Raw genomic sequence first — 18,598 nt, 5'->3', positions numbered from 1 at the left:
CAGGGTCAACATTTGGTCCGAACACGCGGGCCTCGTCATCCCAGCTCGGTTCTGGACGGGATGAGATCACTGGCAGGCGTCTAGCTGGCAAAAACACTGCTCTCGCACTCGTAGTGGATTTCAGATCAGAGCCAGATGAAAGAAAAACAAACGACTGCAGAGCGCCAAGCAACAGCGCAAGACTGGGAATCTGAAAAGAAGCAGCGTGGAAGAAACTGCTCTTCATGGGGATTCAACCTTTTATTGCTCGGCTGCGCAGCCTTTCATATCGGTCCCTTTTGACCGAGTGACACCAAAAACAGCAAATGTTGTATTCCAGCAGCTTCGCATGGAAACCGACAGAGCTAAATATAATTGCGAAGTCCCTGGGAAACACAAACAGCCAAACCCTCATCAAAACACTTTTTACAGAAGCTGATCTTTATGAAGTCACCATAAAGTATTCCACTGCGTGTCTTGAGAGCGCGCAGGTGGCAGCCATTCGCGTGCTTCGGAGCCTCTGGCGTGCATGACGGAGCAAATAGAAGGCGAATCAGCATCGCCTCCGTCCTCAGAGAGCTGACCATGACTGCAACAATGCCTCACTGTGCTACTTTTTCACACTTGTAAAACTCCTGGAGGTTGGCATCTGGCTTTGCAGCGTTGCTCAACCTCCTTCTCACACACTTTTACACACGTAGCAAAGATCTTCGGGGGATCGGGGCTCTGAATAATTTTGCTGCATCTGCTTGCGCTCACTTACCGAGCCACCAGGCCCGAAGCCAGAATTTTTAATGCTCAGGACTGGAGGATCTCAGTGTACTGACTTCACGATGAGGGCTCGGTTCCACGTCTCACTTTGAAGAGTATGCAGGCTGGAAGGTGTGTGATGCAACCCGAACAATAACAGTGGTTTCTCACACCTGAAAGCAAACTGGTAGTTGATTCCCCCCCCCCCCCCAAAACAATAAGAACAACAATTTAGTCAGGCTTGCAAACCTAACAAAAACTAATTCTACAGCAGCCTACCGTAACACTAAAAAAAAGGCACGCTTCCAAGAGAGTCTGGCTGCCGACACAAATCCAGTCTTTTTAACCGTAATAAAAACACATCATTCAGTTCCGAGAAAAGCAGCTCAGCCCTCTCAGGTGTGAGCTTGCCTTCCTATGTATGATTCAAGTCCCGATCACCGGAGAGGAAGATAACATCAAAGCCTGCAGGAGACAATATCAGCCCTGTCCCAGGGATTTGACTCGATAGCTTCTCTGTTTGTGGTGCATTGTTTGGGAGTGCAGCAGGGTGATAAAAGCCATACAAGTGTGCGGACAGAGAGGTGGGGAGGAGGATTTCTTTCTCTATTTGCCTCCATTACTTGAGTACACATCCAGGCACAATCCTTTGCTTGCATTGTGTGGGGATTACTGGTTGAACTGAATGGGGGGGGGGATTAGTCCGCATCTGAGGTGAGACCTTCCACTGGAACAACGTGTTGTCCAGCCTCCATTTAGGCCCCCCCAAAAAATATCTGTGTATTCAGGATGTTGAAATGGTTGATTTAGAAGATTGCCTTCATCAAAAGAGACTTAAAGGGTCAGTTCACCCAAACGACAAACACTTCCTCGCTTGCCTCTGGTGGTATCTAGATGACAAACTTACATACCTTTTTTCGGTGCCCAGGGCATTGAAAGGTGAAATAGCTGCATGTCTTTGGAACCACTTTCCTCCCGAAGTAAATGTTCCCTGTGACATCTCGAGCAAATTCTCTTATTGTTATTGAGTATCAAGGACACCGTTTCACGCTGCTGCTGTCATGTTGTTTGGAAAGTGTTATTTATGTATGCATGTGTGCACCACAAAAAAATGAAATACGTCACCTTGGTCTCTGGGTTATTGTGATGGGCATTTTAGTCGCAGCCCTAATTAGCGGTTTGATCCCCAGCTCCCCCGGTTTGTATATCAAAGTGTCCTTGAGTAAGACAATGAACCTCAAATTGCTCCATTAGCCAAACGAGTGCCTATTTTCTCCTGTCCTTGTTTTCTTCTTAAAGCACTTTGGAGACACTGCTTGGCTTTGACATCTCCTGTAATTACATTTGAGTTGACATGCATATACAGCACGAATTGGCCAAAAGTTTTTTGTCCATGTTGCTTTGTGTTATCAGCCAGGCTTTGTACATAAACAACACTCACACTGTCTTTTTCATGCACTCCATGTTATTAGTTTTGAAGTTTAAAGATTTGGAGATGAGGTAAGATTTCATTCGGGACCATTTGCTGCTCTAATGACCTCTGTGATTTTGAGCGTTTCAGAGGGCCAGACACAGAGCACATGACAAAGCTGGAAGGATCCCGAGCCAAGGAAATGAGTCTGATCCGGGGTCGAGGTGAGGCCGTTGCTCAGGACGGCAGCAGGAGAAAAGGAGATTGCATTTGGTCCTTCATAGAGAGTGAGGGGGGCTGACAGATAAGCATCCACACGCCTCATTTCAGTGGAGAGCAGGATATCACCATGTGGTGAAACAGAAGAGTAGGAGGCATGCCACTGATTAGGAAATAGCTCGGGGGCTTTGACTCATAAGCTCAGCGGAGCAAAGCTCCTCCGTATTTGACACTGAACAAGTGTATCATGAATGGCTTCTAGGCACCGCTGGCAAACGCTCTCATGCTGGTAAAGAAAGCATTTAAGAAAATCCAATCAGGGATGAGTCTGGCAGCAGGATAGCATTTGAGGAAAATATCTCATTTGCAAGACAGCGGACGGATGACATGACTCAGCCATAATGATCACCATTTTTATCCATCAGCCAACCACAGCGAAGGATAGATTACAAAAAATTCAGCAGCAGAGTTTATTTTTAGATGAATGATTAATCAATTAGTCTATACATCTTTACGAAACATAATGAAATAAGACAAGAAGGAAAAAAAGAATAGGAAGAACCCCTTTTAAGACGACTAAATTAATGTTGATAAAATTGCATCTTTTGCCACACTAGCACTCCAAAACCCAGAGAGATTCAATCCCCTATATGAAAAACACAAAAGGGCAGCAAAATGTCACATTTCAGAAGCTGAAAGAGTGACAATCTAGAGGAGAAAGAGCAACAACAATTGAATGATTGTTTGTCTGACATAGAGGCAGTTCTAAAGTGGTAGTTCCCTAGAAAAATCAGACATGGCCTAAATTTAACAGTACTTAACCAATGGTAATTCCCCACCCTGCTTGCTGGAAGACAGCTTGCAGGCACTGGCGGTTTGCATATTTACTACTCTACTCTTTATCTAGGGAACAAAGATAAGATGTGCATACAAAAGCCCATGCAAAGGGATTTACACACGCTTCCAGCTTTCCAGCAAAACAAGAACCCAAACTCCCGGGCTGATCATTAACTCTGCGGATTGAAAACTAAACACTGACATGGGGTGACTGTGAAATCATGTAGAAAAACCGCGCAGGAAATGCCAGCAGACACAAACAGGCCCACATTGATTTACTGCGTACCGAGTGTCGAAATAAAGCTGCTGCAACCCATGCCCTACAGTTTTATCTTCTACTATCAAAGATTTTGAAAGTTGTTAGTCGGAGAGGTGATCATTGGTAACAAAATCAATGGGGATAAATGATTCATCGGAGCACAAATCAACATGCGGCACGGTCACAGTTTGGCACGACTTCGCGGGGAGGTCGTTTCAAGGGTAAACTTTTGTACTGCACCTGAAATCGGATACAAGTACGTGTTCTGTGCAGCTGGAGGTGGGCGCTGACCAAGTTCTCCTCCTCACGCAGAGGAGCCTGCCTGGACACGGCTGCCAGGTGACGAAACGGTGGAGCGGGCAGCGGGCGCACACAGCTGCCTGCGCTCACTGGAAAACACATCTTCATCTGGCCGGTCGGAGTGTGATGGGCCATGATGTTGTAACATAGAAACAGTAGCCCGTAACAGCCTGAACTTGTTTTGCACTCACTGATTGATGACTGTTGCACTGAAAGCTGCCAGTAACTGCTTTATTATCTCATTTTGAACCAACGTTTTCTCTTGCTTTTTTTTTCAGCAGCGAAATTATTGTTTTAGGTCTAAAAAAAAATAAAAAGTCTAAAAAATGACCCAATCTTCGTTGCATATTTTGTCGAGTTGTGTACTGTAATTATTTTGCATGTTTCCGAGAATGTTCACACAGAGGAATATGTCATTTCACTCAAGGTGACGGTGTTTTTTCTTTTCGGACGTCTGTCACCGTAACTTCCCAATGAGAGTCAGCGGGTGAGGAAGGAAGTTGGCAAACGTGACTCAACATACGGTAACATCAATAAAACTTCATAGCATGACCTCACCTGTGGACATTTCTACCTGAGTCGCTTACAGACAGACTCTCATCAGCAATGGTGACAATGAAGACAACAACGCTGCTGTCTTTAGTTGTTTTGTTCCCACGACCAAAGATAAAATATTGAACAGTTAAATAGCATAGTTGAATAGCAAATATTCACACTTGGGAAGCTTGAAGCAACAAATTCTTTTAGATTTTTTATCACCGAGCATGACAATAGTTGCCAATTCATTTCGTTACCAAATGTGCCAGTGGTCAGCTGATCCGACACAAAAACCACCATCCATCGTAAACGAACTCCGCTGCCACTCCTGCGCGCACACATGTGGAGATCTGTGTGAAAGAGTGTCTTAGGACACAGATGCAGGCTAAAGCACATCTAATCTCACTCTCATTACAAACACACACGCACGGTCTTCCATATCAAAACAGAGACTAGCAAGCGGTGAAGTGCGAAGGACAGGACGGAACAAGAACGTAGTATTTTTCAGTCTTTTGTTGATTCCTGCACCCTGTTGGAGGCCCGCCCGCCTGCTCAGAACACCGCTGGGTTCTGCACCCAGCTCAGCGATGGCAGTGGGCAGGCTCGGGCATGTGGGGAGGTAATCTGTGACATGTGTGGTGGAAACCCTCAGATAGGGCAGTGGTTGCTCTTTGCTAATTTTAAGATTTTATATGTTTATTTTCATCCTACCTCAGGAGGGACTAAGTTGGGGATAGAGTGTTGTTGACAGATTGTCAACTTCCTCGAGGCAAAGTTTGGATTTTTGCAGTATTGGGCGATAATCGTTAAACTGACTTGACGTCTCCGGTGTTATGAAACAGACATAAAATCTGACGGATAGTTCACGAAACAAAACAACCGAGCCAGGATTTTACATCGGGTGAGATTTCAGACTTTTCCCAAAAGTATTTTTTAAGGGTTCATATGGGTCAAAGTTTGTTCTTTCTGATTTACACTCCTTTCTTTCACTATTCGATATTGTAATTATGTTTACTGTTCATCTTCTTCCGTCTACTCTGCAGATGCCCCATTCATTGCGTGTCTGTCTGCTCTGGAAGTGAAATGGAAAAATAGTTTTAAGTGCTCAATCCACCGTGGTGAGTTACAAAAAACAGTAGATTAAGAGTGAATAGTCATGCAGTGTCTGGCTGCCAATCGGGCTAAATGTTTACATACTGCGAGTTTTGTGCTTTATAAACAAGGTACAAAGCACTCAAGGACAACGTGTCGATGACAGATTGTCAAAAGCAAGATTAAAAAGTCAAAGACCGACATAAAAATCCCATTATTCATCTGGTGCGTCTTTTCCGGGGTGTGACACGTTTCGCGGCATCTTGAAAAGAAGCAGGTCCAGAACGTTTAGCTGATGGCGACGTTGCTGTTATGTGCGCCATCTCCAAAATGAAGCCTCCTGCTCTGTACGTCTGGTTCATGCGGAGGGAGAATTTGAGCGAACAAATACCAGCTTAGTGAGGGCATGAGCAGGCTCGGGCATGCGGGGCTAAAAACAGGGACATCCACAGCACAACCCATTGAATCAGCAGCATTACGGAGAGATTGGCAGTATTAAGTCCTTCTATTGTCAGGCTGCCGCAGGTCTGATCATCTGTCGCTGGAAAACTACACAGAACGCATAAAATGTCAGGGACACTTGAACTGACGACTGATTGATCAGTAATTTCAGTTCTTGCAGCTTTGACAGATGCAGACTGTGTGTGTGTGTTTTAGCTGTAAGGCAACTGATGCAAACTCATACATGTCTGAGAGAGTAAACGGTACATTTTATATGTCAGCTTTATGTCAAAGCACAAAAGTTGAACATAGATTAGAGGCATACAAGCCTGCGAAGCTTGTTAAATGTTCCTATTCCCCCTGCAGTATTTCATGGATAATATGTATTGTGTAGTTTTGTGCTTTCCTTGCGCCGAGGTTTCTTCCCCTCGTCTGTTCTGAATAACGATTTGAAGTGCAATTTGGATTATTTCACCGAAATCTAAAGTTGGCAAGTAACGCAGCTGTTTCCAGAGATGCTTTTGGGTCAAATCCAAGTCGAGTTTCAGGGTGTTAAATGTTTGAAGATCAAGTGTAAACACGTCATCTGGCGGGGCTGTATGCCTGCACTTCCACGAACACGAAGATTACAGTTGGATCAAGTCAGGAAGCCGACCTTCTCTCTCCGTCTGTTGGATCGAGTGAGGGTCATTTTACCACTGTAAAAGAACAAGGGGGCTGCCGATCAAATATCAACCGTGGTGCTGTTCCATGTCCATTTCTCACCCAGAATGTTTTTTAAAAACATATTTTAGGGGAAGTGTGTAGCTGGAATACCACGGTGTTTGCTACCAGCTGGCCGCCGTACCGTTTCTTGTTTCAACTTGGACGACGAGCCAAAACCAAAGTATCTCTAAACTCGCAGAGCTACACCCATCAGCGGGAGTGTTTACTGGTCCAGTGCAGTGCAGCGCGTTCTGGTTGTTGCAGCGTTTTCTACCTTTTGAACAACAGTGAGTACCTGTTTTTCGCCGAGACGGCCCAGTTTCATGCACTTTCCAGAGGGAAGCAAGACAATAATCTGGCCAATTTTTCTGTTTCTAGCATCATTCTCATATATTTAGGTCGAGTCAATTTTACATGCCTTTATATGTACAGTACATGAGACGCACACTTTCCTTAAGAGCCTCAATTTGAATAATGCACTTCTACACAAAACAAACAACCTTGACTGACACGCAATGTGTACTCACTCTTCTACATAGATCAAGCGGTTGCAGTACATGATGACACATCATAGCAAGTTAAATGAAAACAGTAGACAGTATTTGGACATACTTAATTATCCACCAGACCTCCACCAAGCCCCCAGCTGTGTCTTTTATAGATTTATAACTTAACTACAGACTCTGCAAGCTCCTTGTTGTTTAAGAGTTGCACGTGCACGCTGTACATCTTGTCATTACGAAGCACAAAGTTTTTATTCTCCTGGCAGTGACCCACAATTATCAAAACCTCTCCCGCATGCTCATCTCTATGTTCCTTTACTCAGTGCTGTATGTGAGTTTCCTATGTGCAAATAAATTGAAAGCTTATCTAGTGACCACAAAACTGATTGTCAGAGCCAAATATATCTTGGACGTCACGTATCTGGTTCTTTATTCTATTTCATAGTCTGAAATTATAAGGAATTCCTCAACAGAGCAACATAAAATCAATGTGCTGCTGTGGGTTTTTTTTTTTCTTTTTCTTTTTTCAAAGCAGCGTTTAAAGCGTGTTCATTAAAACAGGCGGGCTAATTAAAATGACTGTCGGTCAAAAGCGTCCCTCCCAGCTGGAATTATATTACATGCTCTATAATCAATCAGGGCAAAGATTCAATTTAAAAGCAATCAGCATTTGGTGGGTTTTCTCGAATCAATAGTAATCTGATGATAATTTTGACCCGTGGCGCTTCTTTATTTTTTAGTCTCAAATGTTCCTGCTTCCTCAATAGACTTATGGGAATGGGTGCCGGCCAGGCATGTTGGGGATGCTCCAAGTCCCCGCTATGGCCCTGCACACTACATTACCCAGCAAAATGGGCTTTTTCAAAGCGATACCGTCAGGCAACAGCACATTGTGGGGGTCGGAGGAAGCTTGAAGAGTGCTTTTGATAGAATTGGTGGAGAGGGGAGCTACTGAAATGCATCTCAAGATTACATTTTGGTTTACGTGCTTGGGAAATAATTAGTTAAAAGAAAAGGTCACCCAAAAATAAAATCCAATCTTTATCTCCTCACCGCCCATACCGACTGATGGTCAGGTGCAGTTTCTTTAGTCCACAGAACATTTCTGGAGCTTCACAGCAAAACAGTGTTTCAACATTCTCCTAAACAGCTGAAGCAGATGAGGTTTCATTTGGGAACAACAGGAAAAAAAACACAAAAACGGCTCCATACAGTTCATCCAGCGTAATGCAAGTCCCCGCAAGCCCTGAGATCCCAAAGTGATTTGAGAGACATTATTTTGCAACTTCACGGCCTGGTTGATCTTGTGCATCCACTTCTGGTGGGGTCCTGCTTACGCTAGCAACTTCGGTGACTACTTCAGCTTGAAAAAGGGTGTAAATAATATATTTTCTAATCAAATTGGGATCTCGGGGCTTCCCAAAGTTTGGCTTGCACCAGACAAGCTGTTTAGAGCCAATTCATGTTCTTTTGGGGTCGTTTTTTTTAAGTTTTAAAGCATGTGCCCATCCACTTCAGATGTTTAGGAGAGCGGTGCAACGCTGTTTTACCATGACGCTCCAGAAGTGTTTTCTGGACTACGAAACATCACGCAACTTTCATCTGCATGGGGGAATAGTTCCTTTAAAAAAATCCTATTGGCTCAAAACCTTGTTTGTATTTAGCGCGTGCACCAAGATAACTAGTTACTCATATCTGTTTGGCCTTTGTAAATAAAAGAATGGACTCGCAATCAGTTTTGCCGTTTAACATCGGTTCTCCATTCGCTCAAATCAACAACTGAGGCCTTTGTGAAAGAAACAACTGTTGTATTCATAACTGCATCCACAAAGGTAGCATAATCAAAAAATGTAGTAAAGCACAGTAATCAGTGGTTATACTCGACGAGAATAGTAATTATTTCCTCAGTTTCATGCTGCTCGTGTAACTGAGTTCAGCCCCGGAGACAGAAACAGTAAGAAAAACAGATTTGATCCATCACGTCGACAGCCGAAATGAGAGCCAGTCGTCATTACAGCATTTATCATATGTTGCTGCCTAAACTGGAGTTAAGAGGTACGTCTGAGCTGACAACCACCACTTAAAAAACTTCAAACATGCTCTTACACCGAGCTTTCAAACTCATCCAGATCCCTACTGGGAGTTTTCCACAGGAAACAGAGAGTTTGGCGGAGCGAACTGCAAAAATGAACCTCCCGTGCACGTAAATACGCCTCCTGCGAGTGCTTACACCTTTTATGAATTTATGGGTCGCGCCTTATCTCCCCTAAAGCTCATGATAACTGAGAGTCTACCTGCCATATGCCACTGAGTGCAAGTCATAAATCAATTAAACAGCGCTACGATTAGATCACCCAACTCCAGGTTTGGGAGCGCGAGTGTCAGATGGGCAGTTGCTCAATGGTCTGTTGTCGTTAGCGCTGGTCGCTTAACCTGGCAGCTGAGGAGGAGAGGATCCGAGCAAGACTGTCAGCAATAAAAGAGAAGTTGGAAAACGGCTTCAGTCGCGCCGAGATAAAAGCTCTTTTGGATGCAGCGATTCAGCACTTGACCTGCTGCGTCTGCGTGTTTGGAGGCTCAAACTCAAACACATTTTGGAACAGCAGATTTTTTTGTGCCATTTGTCTCTGCTGAGGCCTGCAGAGAAAAAAGGCAAAACTCCGCTTCTGACTGTGTGCATGTGTGCGTGTGTGTGTGTGAGATGGGGGAACCAAAAAGGGATCAAAGAGCGAGGACAGTACTGCAGCTGCGAAAAGATTGAAGTCAGCGCGATTTCAACTTTTAAATCATGTTATGTTTGCTGACATAGGCACACAGAGAAGTACGCAGAGTTAGAAACAGAACGATCCCGTGATAATTACACGGCAGAGATGCTCCTGTACCCCAAGCAAAAACTGATGTCATCATGCCTCACGTCGACCCCGTAATCAAGTGAGTCAAGGGGAAAGAATGTCTTATAAAGGAATAGTAGACTCACTCCAAGTGATCAAAACAGACGTTTTCATACCGACAGTCGCTGTCAAGAGGTGGAGACAGACAATTACTGTTTAGGGGTTTCGGGAAAGAAAGGTCTTCTCAGCCTGTCACAGGGCACAGCTCTTTATTAAAGAGTTTGAAGAAGGCGTTAGTTGTTTGATTTGGAACAGGTTGTTTTTAGCTTTGATCCTCTGCACAGAGGCTCGACAGGCTCAGTTATCAGTTTGTAGCTGAGGACGACTTCTGACTTTTTTCCACAAAAATCGTTACACCAAAGCCACTAGAGAGACTTCTTTTCTACATGCTCTGTGCTCCTTTGACAAAAAAGGGTCCAAATCACTGTAGACCGCCAGAATCACTCAGAAAAATGTTGAGTCAGGGGTGGCCCATCTGGCCAAAAACAAATACTATAATGTATTTAATTGCAATCATGATCCATGATCTAAAATTGCAATTTTTTTCCTCTCAGTTTTGAATTGCGCTGCAGACTACAGCTAGACTAGAAACCATTTGAATTCATATGAATTTCTCCATTTGCATCACTGAAACACGACCTTTGCATTAAAGATCCTCCTTTCCTTCCTTCCTAATCCATCTCGTGTGATGCGTGAGCCCACATGATCGTGTGATCTCACCGACAGCCTCCCAGTGAACATCTCCGGCCCGGGGATGGAGGCCAGTTTAAGTAACGAGGTGATTCATAGAGTTTCTTGATGGACTTAGTAGCTGCCTTTCTAAAGTGATTGCTAACTGCTGCTAAATGTACCCACTGTATGGTTGTAAACTTAGTTAGCCATGCAACAAAGCTACCAGTCCTGTTTGCTGGTGCGTACTGTATTTATTTACTATTTCTTTTTTATGGACTTTTCTTGGCTTTATTTATAGATCAGCTGAGGAGTGACAGGAAACAGGGTAAGAGAGAGGGGGAGTGACACGCAGCAAAGTGCCACAGGTCGGACTCAAGCCCTGGGCTGCTGCAGCAGGGACACAGCCTCCAAATATCTAACTTGAAATAGCCTCCCGTGGACAGGTGTTGTAAATTAGCGTTGTTATAAACACTTGCAGTGCATCTGAGGCTTGTGGTGTAAAATAAATAAACGTTACTAAGTAATGAAAGACTTGTGATCGAGATATGATGCCTCAGACAGACCATACGCAATGATGATCACCTATGAAAACACGGTCCCCGATCTTTGGTGTTACACGCCCACTTTCCCACAGGTGCTGGTAACAGGTGGGGGTCGGGGGGGGGGAGAGGGGAAGAGGCCTTGCCAGCGTAGTCGGCTGCCACAGCGGGTCGGGGGATCATCTTCCGCCCAGCTGCTGATGCCCTGTTATCCCCGAGCCATTCATCACGGCTCGCTGAGAGTCAGATATGCGCTGCCCCCGAACCCCCCCAGCGTCCAGCATTCCTCACTTTCCCCAGTGGATCTTCGCCGCTGATAGCTGTCAGGGCCGTGCCGATGTGCCCAAACACCCACCCACAATGTATTTGCATGTATCTGCAAAGCTGGTTTAGATCTCATGTGTGTGTCTGTGTCTGATCTCTTCACTGCAGCTTGTGCCTTTAAAATCACTACAAACAGAACTAAACTTTAAGGACCAGACAACGACATTTAAAAGTTATAACTCCTCAACAACAAATCATGTATTCTTTACTCTTTTGCCAATTTTTCCGAAATGTGCACTTTACAGTCGAGTTGTGTCATCCATCATTGTGATGAATGTCTGCATTCATGTTGTTAATGGTACACTTTTGTTGCATGACAAGGCAGACTAAGTGACGAGTGATTTAATGAGTTACCTCTTTAAATATCCTGTTGCCACTTTGACAAAAGTAAAGGTACCCTCTGGATATTTTGACCACTAGGAGAGCTATAGAGCAATATCTCAGGGCACAGATCCCCATTTATTTTGTATGTGAAGAAATGCCCATATGAGGAGAAGAAGAAGAAATGAAGGAATGCATAACAAAGCAGGCAAGAAAAATGTTCAAACATGTGGCTTTGCAAATGTTTCATGAGGAAGAAAATGAATTTAGTTTGCGTGTTAGGCTTCAAGGACAAACACAAAGATGATTAAAGGTTCAATATGCACAAACATCAGTTTAAAAATATTCAAGATTTAACTTCAATAATTAACAGTATGAAGAAACAACAGTGTTGGCGTTATGTCAAAGACATTTATGCTGTGTCTTCTGAAGTTAACATGCTAACCAGCTAGCGCCAGCCTGTCCTGTCTAGTACCACTTTGTACCTCAAGAGGTGATAGTCTGATAGTAGCTAAAGCTCAGGCAGAGTCAGCTGATAAGACCACGAGCTGGACAGCTAACTGAGCTAACTAGCTACAGTGAGCAGCAGTTAGCAGTAACTGATATGCTACCCATTATTTGTTTGGAGTATGAATTCAGGTGGTGCCCAGTTCTTACATATTACACCTTTAAGAGTTAATGTAAACATTAATAAAAAATAAAACTTCACAGGGTACGTTAATGCAAACTCGATTGTTCATTATGCAACTTAAACACAAATGTTTCTACCATACAAAAATTAATGGCAACCAATGGATGTCCGTAACAGAACACAATTAGTTCAAATGTCAAGGACATAGCAGCCTAGTTTTCGAAATGATTAACTGGTACACAAAGTGCACACAGTTCATAATACATAGTATCAAACATGCAAAACACTGACACAACCAATCAGAGATGGTTCTCACCCACAGCGTCGCGGTGCATGGCTGTGGTTTTTCTGTGAAGCATCAGCAGCAATAGCAGTTTTTCCAGTGAAGACGCATGAAGCATTCAAACATTCATCATGCTAAGAACGCCTGCATAGAAACACACACACACCCAGTGTTTTGACAGAAGTCTCCCTCTGAAGTGTGCTGGGTGTTTACACACGACTCTGGTGTTACTCCTGTATGTGCTGCCCTTTGACGGCATTCAGTGAATAATATATGCAGGAGACTTAAGTAATCCACTGCCTGACTGGAAATATACAGTACTGACTGACGCTGAGGGTTAAGTAAAGATGAAGTCGGGGCACACATATTGACGGACCCTTTGGCAGGGCGGTCGGCAGTTAACTTCATGTTGTTATTGATCAGGTGATTCACTGTACTTCAGTACAATGCATATCAATTACTGTAAAGGAATGAATTTGTTTCCAACTTAATTGCTGCTTTTCAGCTTTAATTTAAGAGTGACTTCATCCACATCAGATGACAGTGAAGGAAGTGTACAGTCAGGTGGCTGGATGAAGATATTGGTTATCGCCAACTTTATAGGTTCATTGCGGTTGTTTTTTGGGCGGCATGTCATGTGAGTTTGTCATTTGATTTTGCTTTTCTAATGGTCGGCCTCCATTGGACCTCAAGAACGGGAGCCAATACTCCACATCAGACTATTGTTCAGTGGGTTAACTCAGCGGCACAACAACAGCAGAGAGAGGCAGCGGGGAAAACAGCTTCAGAGCCAGAAAGTGTAACATCTGACTCTGCGTAATAGGTGTTTCTTTTTGTGTTTTTTTGTGTTTAGAATTGTCAGAAGAATGGTAGACACACCAAGAATGTTTTGGTGAGTTTTATTTTGTTTCTGTCGAGTTTGAATGAAGCATGTTTTAAGATGATTTCACAGGGCAGTTAAGCTCATTTTCGTTTGGTGAAAGACAGAAACTTGTAGGTGTACAGTTGTGTTTTTCTCTTTAATAAGGAAAAAAAGCCCCACCTCGAAACAGTTTTTACTCGTTTTGGGACCAAAATATATAGGACAAAATAAAACAATTGCCTGAAGTCTCCAGGCCAAACACATCACCAGACGCTTACTGAATAGAGACACTTACAGAATACTTACTGGTCATGCTCTGCCAGGCCTGTAGTTCAATCACCCTCACTTGTTCAACTGACTTTCTGCCCTCAGTATTCAACAAAGGAAACGCACCGTGATCGACTGAGATGAGTCAGGTGACCTATCAAATCAGAGATGTCTCTTCTGTGATTTTCCCCATGTGTTAAGGATCACTGTCCTAATACTTAGCCACGAGTCCCACACTTCACCAAATATGGGTGTAAACAGAAAAACTAAAGCTGAGAGTCTACTCTTTAACCTCACAGACATTGTTTTATTTAAAGTCCAACATGCTGCAGCACAGAGCAAGAACGGTGAAAACTGTGCTACTTTCCCCAAATCAATCCATAAAAAACAGGCATACAGGATTCTTTTAGAAAACATCAAACATTACCAGACACACTAATCAGAAATGTGCGTCTCCACTAAGACTCGCATGTAAGCTCTTAACCAGAGGGGTCAGAGGTCAGGAGCAGGTCATGCCTCAGCGTGTTGCTCAAGGACACTTGAACACAATGACACAAGGACAGAGATCCAGTAGACTCACTGGCTGCCTGAACCTGAGACCACCCAGTTACAGAGACATTCTCTTCAGCCAACAAGCCGACCTGCCTGCAGCAAGTAAACAGCCAAGATCTATAATTCTTACAGATAAAAAACCAAGCCATGCATGTACAAGAGATGACAGATTAGAGACTTATTTCATGTGCCTAAAAGGCATCGTAAAACATCAGGATGATGCTCAAACGTGGTTGCTGGTCTGCAGAGGCTAACTTATCTTTTGGATTTAATCAACAGCTCTCCTGGTAAAAAGCTGCAACTTACAGGGCTAAAATACCATCGAGAATTCAGTTGAGATATGACCTGGACATGCAGACAGAACATGTCAAATCCATTGTAAATTTAAAAAAAATTGCTCTGTTCAGCAAGGAATTGTGTCACATTTTGCATCCTGATACAGCAGTAGCCATTGTGGAGGCTGCAATCACACATAAATGCAGCCTCACAGGTTTATTCAGCCTCAAACATCATAAATTAAAACTGAATAGATATAGGGCTCAACATTTAAGTATTAGTTAAGAGAACAAGCCAGGAACTCATCAGTGTGCACCAATCTTCTCCTTTTTTTGTGTTATTTTTGCAAAGAAATTGATGAAAATCTATAAAAGTTGAGCTTGAAAGAAGACACTTGCAGGACAAATGTCTTACTTCTATCTTTCCTAAGTAGAGTTGTGGGTTTAAAAAGTCATTGTGCTTTTTTTTTCGACAGTTGAGAAAAGTGCAGAATTTGCATTTCCCTCCAAAAAAATACAAATGCAAAGTAGGAGTTCAATGGCCTCCCCCCAACAGACACACCGCCCCCTCCTAGCTCTTACCACATTGTAGCAGGACTTCTTGTCTGATCCAGTAAAGTGATACGGGTCTACCGTGTTGCACTTCTGCATGTACATCTTGAACATGTTGTTGATGTGTTTCAGGGACATGATGCAGACGGCCGAGTTCGGGGTCGGCTCCGGAGAGTTCAGCTTTCCCTTGGCGAAGGCGGCGAACAGCACGTCGTCGCCTTCCTCCACTTTCAGCTGCCTCTGCAGTACAACGTCACTGCCCACCTTGGCGACGTGGGCCGCCTGGAGGATGTTGAATACCTTCACCTCTTCGGTGGAGCGTCGTCGCCGTTTATCGGTGCTGATACACTCAAGGGGCATCTCGATGTAACGGCGGATGACAAGGTCCGAGGAGCACATTCGAACTATGCGGGTGTGGTAGGCCTGGGAGTCTTTGCTCACCCGCTGCACTGTGAGGAAGTAGGTGAATGGTCCACTGTGGAAGGAGTACACGTATCGCAGGTAGTAGTTTCCGCGTAGCGGTGGAATCAGATCCATGTATGAGAGGTTGGAGAAGAAGGTGAAGCCGTTTTGGCTCGTCTTCATCTTCCGCAGAGAAATGGTATGGGGATTCGTGGCACTGCCTGTTATGGTTCCGAAGCCTGGGATCTCAGAGTTTCCAACAAAGAACTTGATGACGTTGCTCTCCACATTGAGCACCTGGGAGCCTGAACGGCTGACCACAACATCTGCGTTGATAGGTTGACCCTTGCCTTGCCTCCCCGTGTCGGTGAAGCAGTAGACATATTCGTCCACGGTTTTCAGGCTATTGCCGTCATCCAGGACGTGGCGTCGGCAAACACCATTGTCTGCCGAGCCGCAGCTGTACAACCCCTTGTCGTAAATGTTCTCCACCACCAAGGCGATGTTGCGGTTGTCCACCCTGCCGCCGCTGCTTGTGTTGGTCGTTTTGTGGCCGCAAGTCTGGTTGGCAAACAGCGGCCCCGTGTGGTACTCTGACAGCTTCGTGAGGTTCGGGGCCAGGGCGTAGATTCTGTTTACAGCCCCGACGTAGATGATCCCATCCAGCACCACCATGTTCTGGATGGGGAAGTCCGCAGTGAACGTCGGCAGCTCGTAGGTGACTGAAGGGATGAGTTTGTTGGTCTCAGGTGATTTATCACACTGGCCCTGCACAGTGGGGCACAAGGCCCACAGCAGCACAGCGGCGTGAAACGAGTGAAGATTCATCCTGTTCCAAAAATAAGAGACATGACAAATGAGTTAGTAAAATGTTCCAACAGAAAAAAAACTCAAAACATTCATCATATCTTAGAATAGGTGGCCTCAATTGTCTGAAGCGTGAATGTGTGGAAAAAGGCGCAAGCTGTGCTGAATAGGGACTACTGAGGAGAAACAAGAGGGGCATCGAAATCCCTCTTCAGACTCATAAATAGAACTGTGTCAGGGTATAAAACCACCGTTTACTCACTTCACCACAAGCAGTGAAACCATTCATACTGAAGGGACTGAAGGGAGGCTTTATGGCGACACAAAGCTTTAATATCAGCCTCCTGATCATCAGCGCTTCAACTCCTTACTGCACTGACCCTCGACAGGCCCGCAGTGGGACCTGGGTGAGCACTTCTGTGGTGCTCAGCTCCGTTCCCGAGTGACCACAGCGAGAGGCAGAGCGGTGAATCACCCAGAGTGCGGCCCACTCTGCAGGGCAACGCAACCACGAGCCTAAGTTTAGACAGCAAGGGCCCCAAGGGAGCGGAGATAAACTCAATTAAAACAAAAGAGGGTGGAGGGGGAGAAGGCGAGGGGGACCGTCGTGCAAAATGATAAATAACCTCAGCTACTAAATGGTAGTCCTCTGGGAGATGCTTTTAGTGGAGGGAGGGAGGGAGGGAGGGAGGGAGGTGGGAAAGGGAGATCAACACCAGAGAATTTGCAAAATGTGCATTTGCATGCTCCATGTCTGGATGTGGTTTGAACGGGATCTCCAGATGTAAACCAAAACAAGGCAATAACATGCCCACAGTGAGGCATAAACTCACCGAGATTGTGTGCAGATTTCGACTGATTTAAGACTGATGTCTTACTCATGTTTTTTTTGTTTTTTTTCAGGGAGAAGATTTACAGGCAGACAGAGACAACAGGTGTTTGTTAGGCAAACTCCTGTGAAAGTCGAGAGCAGAAAATATTACTAAGAAGCGCCAAAGACAACGACAAGAGACTGAGGCAGCACTCCAGGGAGATAAACGTGATATGGTAGGAAATAAAGATAAAAAGAAGGAAAGGGTTACAACCCAAAACACATGTTAAGATTCTGTTAGGGGCTATTACTCAGTATTAGAGGCATTTAAAAAAAAAAATTCGTAAGGCTCTGGTGAGATGAGTATCGTCTTGTTTTTGGTCTAAAATTATGAGTAATAGTGGGCACATTATCGCACACCTGCACCAAACACAATAAATGCACAGCCTCGTCGCACGGCTGTGTTTTTAAAGGACAAAAGGCGGCGGAAAACAGTGAAAATATTTTCATTTTGAGAGGAAAGTGACTCACGGCGAAAGGTCCCAGAAAACACGAATAGGAAGTTGGTGAAATGGTGTTAGGAGCCAGAAAAAACATTTCAAAACGGGCTGTGATATCCAGAGGAGGAAGGGGAGGGGGAGAGGAGAGGAGAGGAGCTATAGCGTCGGGATCTCTGCGCTTTTGTTACGCATAGATAATACAGTTCGAGTCCAAAGAAATACAAGCAAAGACGAGAAACTGGGAGGAACATTTCTGGATGATACACTCACCTGTTAGCGAGCAAAAGTGCTGTACGCTCCCCTTGATTCAAATCATATTCCACTGGTCTCTCCAGGAGCGGGACTTCTTGACTTTCTCATCAAGTCCAAAGTGATCGCAGTGGGGTTTTTCTTCTTTCCCTTCTCCGTGACAAAACGCTCAGAAAAAAGTAATCAGACTTTTTTTTTTTTCTTCTCTCAATCCGACTTTTTGCTGTTTTTCCAGCAGCTTAACGCAAATGCGCTCCAGCTGAAACCTGTGCGACTCCACCACAGACAGACAGACTCACTGACTGCATCCAGCGGACACACACGCTGCTGCCGCTGCTCGTGGCGCGTGAACGCTCCGCCCCTTTCTCTCCACACTCTCCGTGACGCGTCCAGGTGCTGCTGCGGCTCCCGAGTCTGCGGAGCTCAGGTGAGACGACGGACCCACACTGGTAGGCAAGAAGAGATGGAAAGACTGAGCAAACAGCAAATTATGAGCTCCAGTAGTTAGTGTTTATCGTGTGGCGCCGAACCACCAATTACAACAAAATCAGTCAGATTTTCAAAGAAGCGCTATTTTAAGTTTTTCTTAATGTGTTATTTAATGGATTATTTTATATAAAAAGGCCC

The 18,598-nt window shown here is 44.6% G+C and overlaps 1 protein-coding gene across 1 annotated transcript in view; it reads right to left on the bottom strand.

Annotated features, from left to right (window-relative positions):
- Positions 1-18,320, bottom strand: part of met (MET proto-oncogene, receptor tyrosine kinase) — a 73,191-nt gene extending 54,871 nt beyond the window's left edge. Inside the window, exons 1-2 of the mRNA XM_030426770.1 lie at positions 17,993-18,320; positions 15,233-16,433 (exon numbers count right to left, since the gene is read on the bottom strand). Of these exons, the coding sequence (XP_030282630.1) occupies positions 15,233-16,432 (1,200 nt within the window). The 5' untranslated portion in view covers position 16,433; positions 17,993-18,320. The remainder of the gene's footprint in view (positions 1-15,232; positions 16,434-17,992) is intronic.
- Between the last annotated feature and the right edge of the window lie 278 nt (positions 18,321-18,598).

This window comes from Sparus aurata, chromosome 8, assembly GCF_900880675.1.
Source record: "Sparus aurata chromosome 8, fSpaAur1.1, whole genome shotgun sequence".
Classification (NCBI taxonomy): Eukaryota; Metazoa; Chordata; class Actinopteri; order Spariformes; family Sparidae; genus Sparus; species Sparus aurata.
Note: the sequence above shows the minus strand (reverse complement) of the source record. Positions and strands in the feature narration are given on the sequence as shown.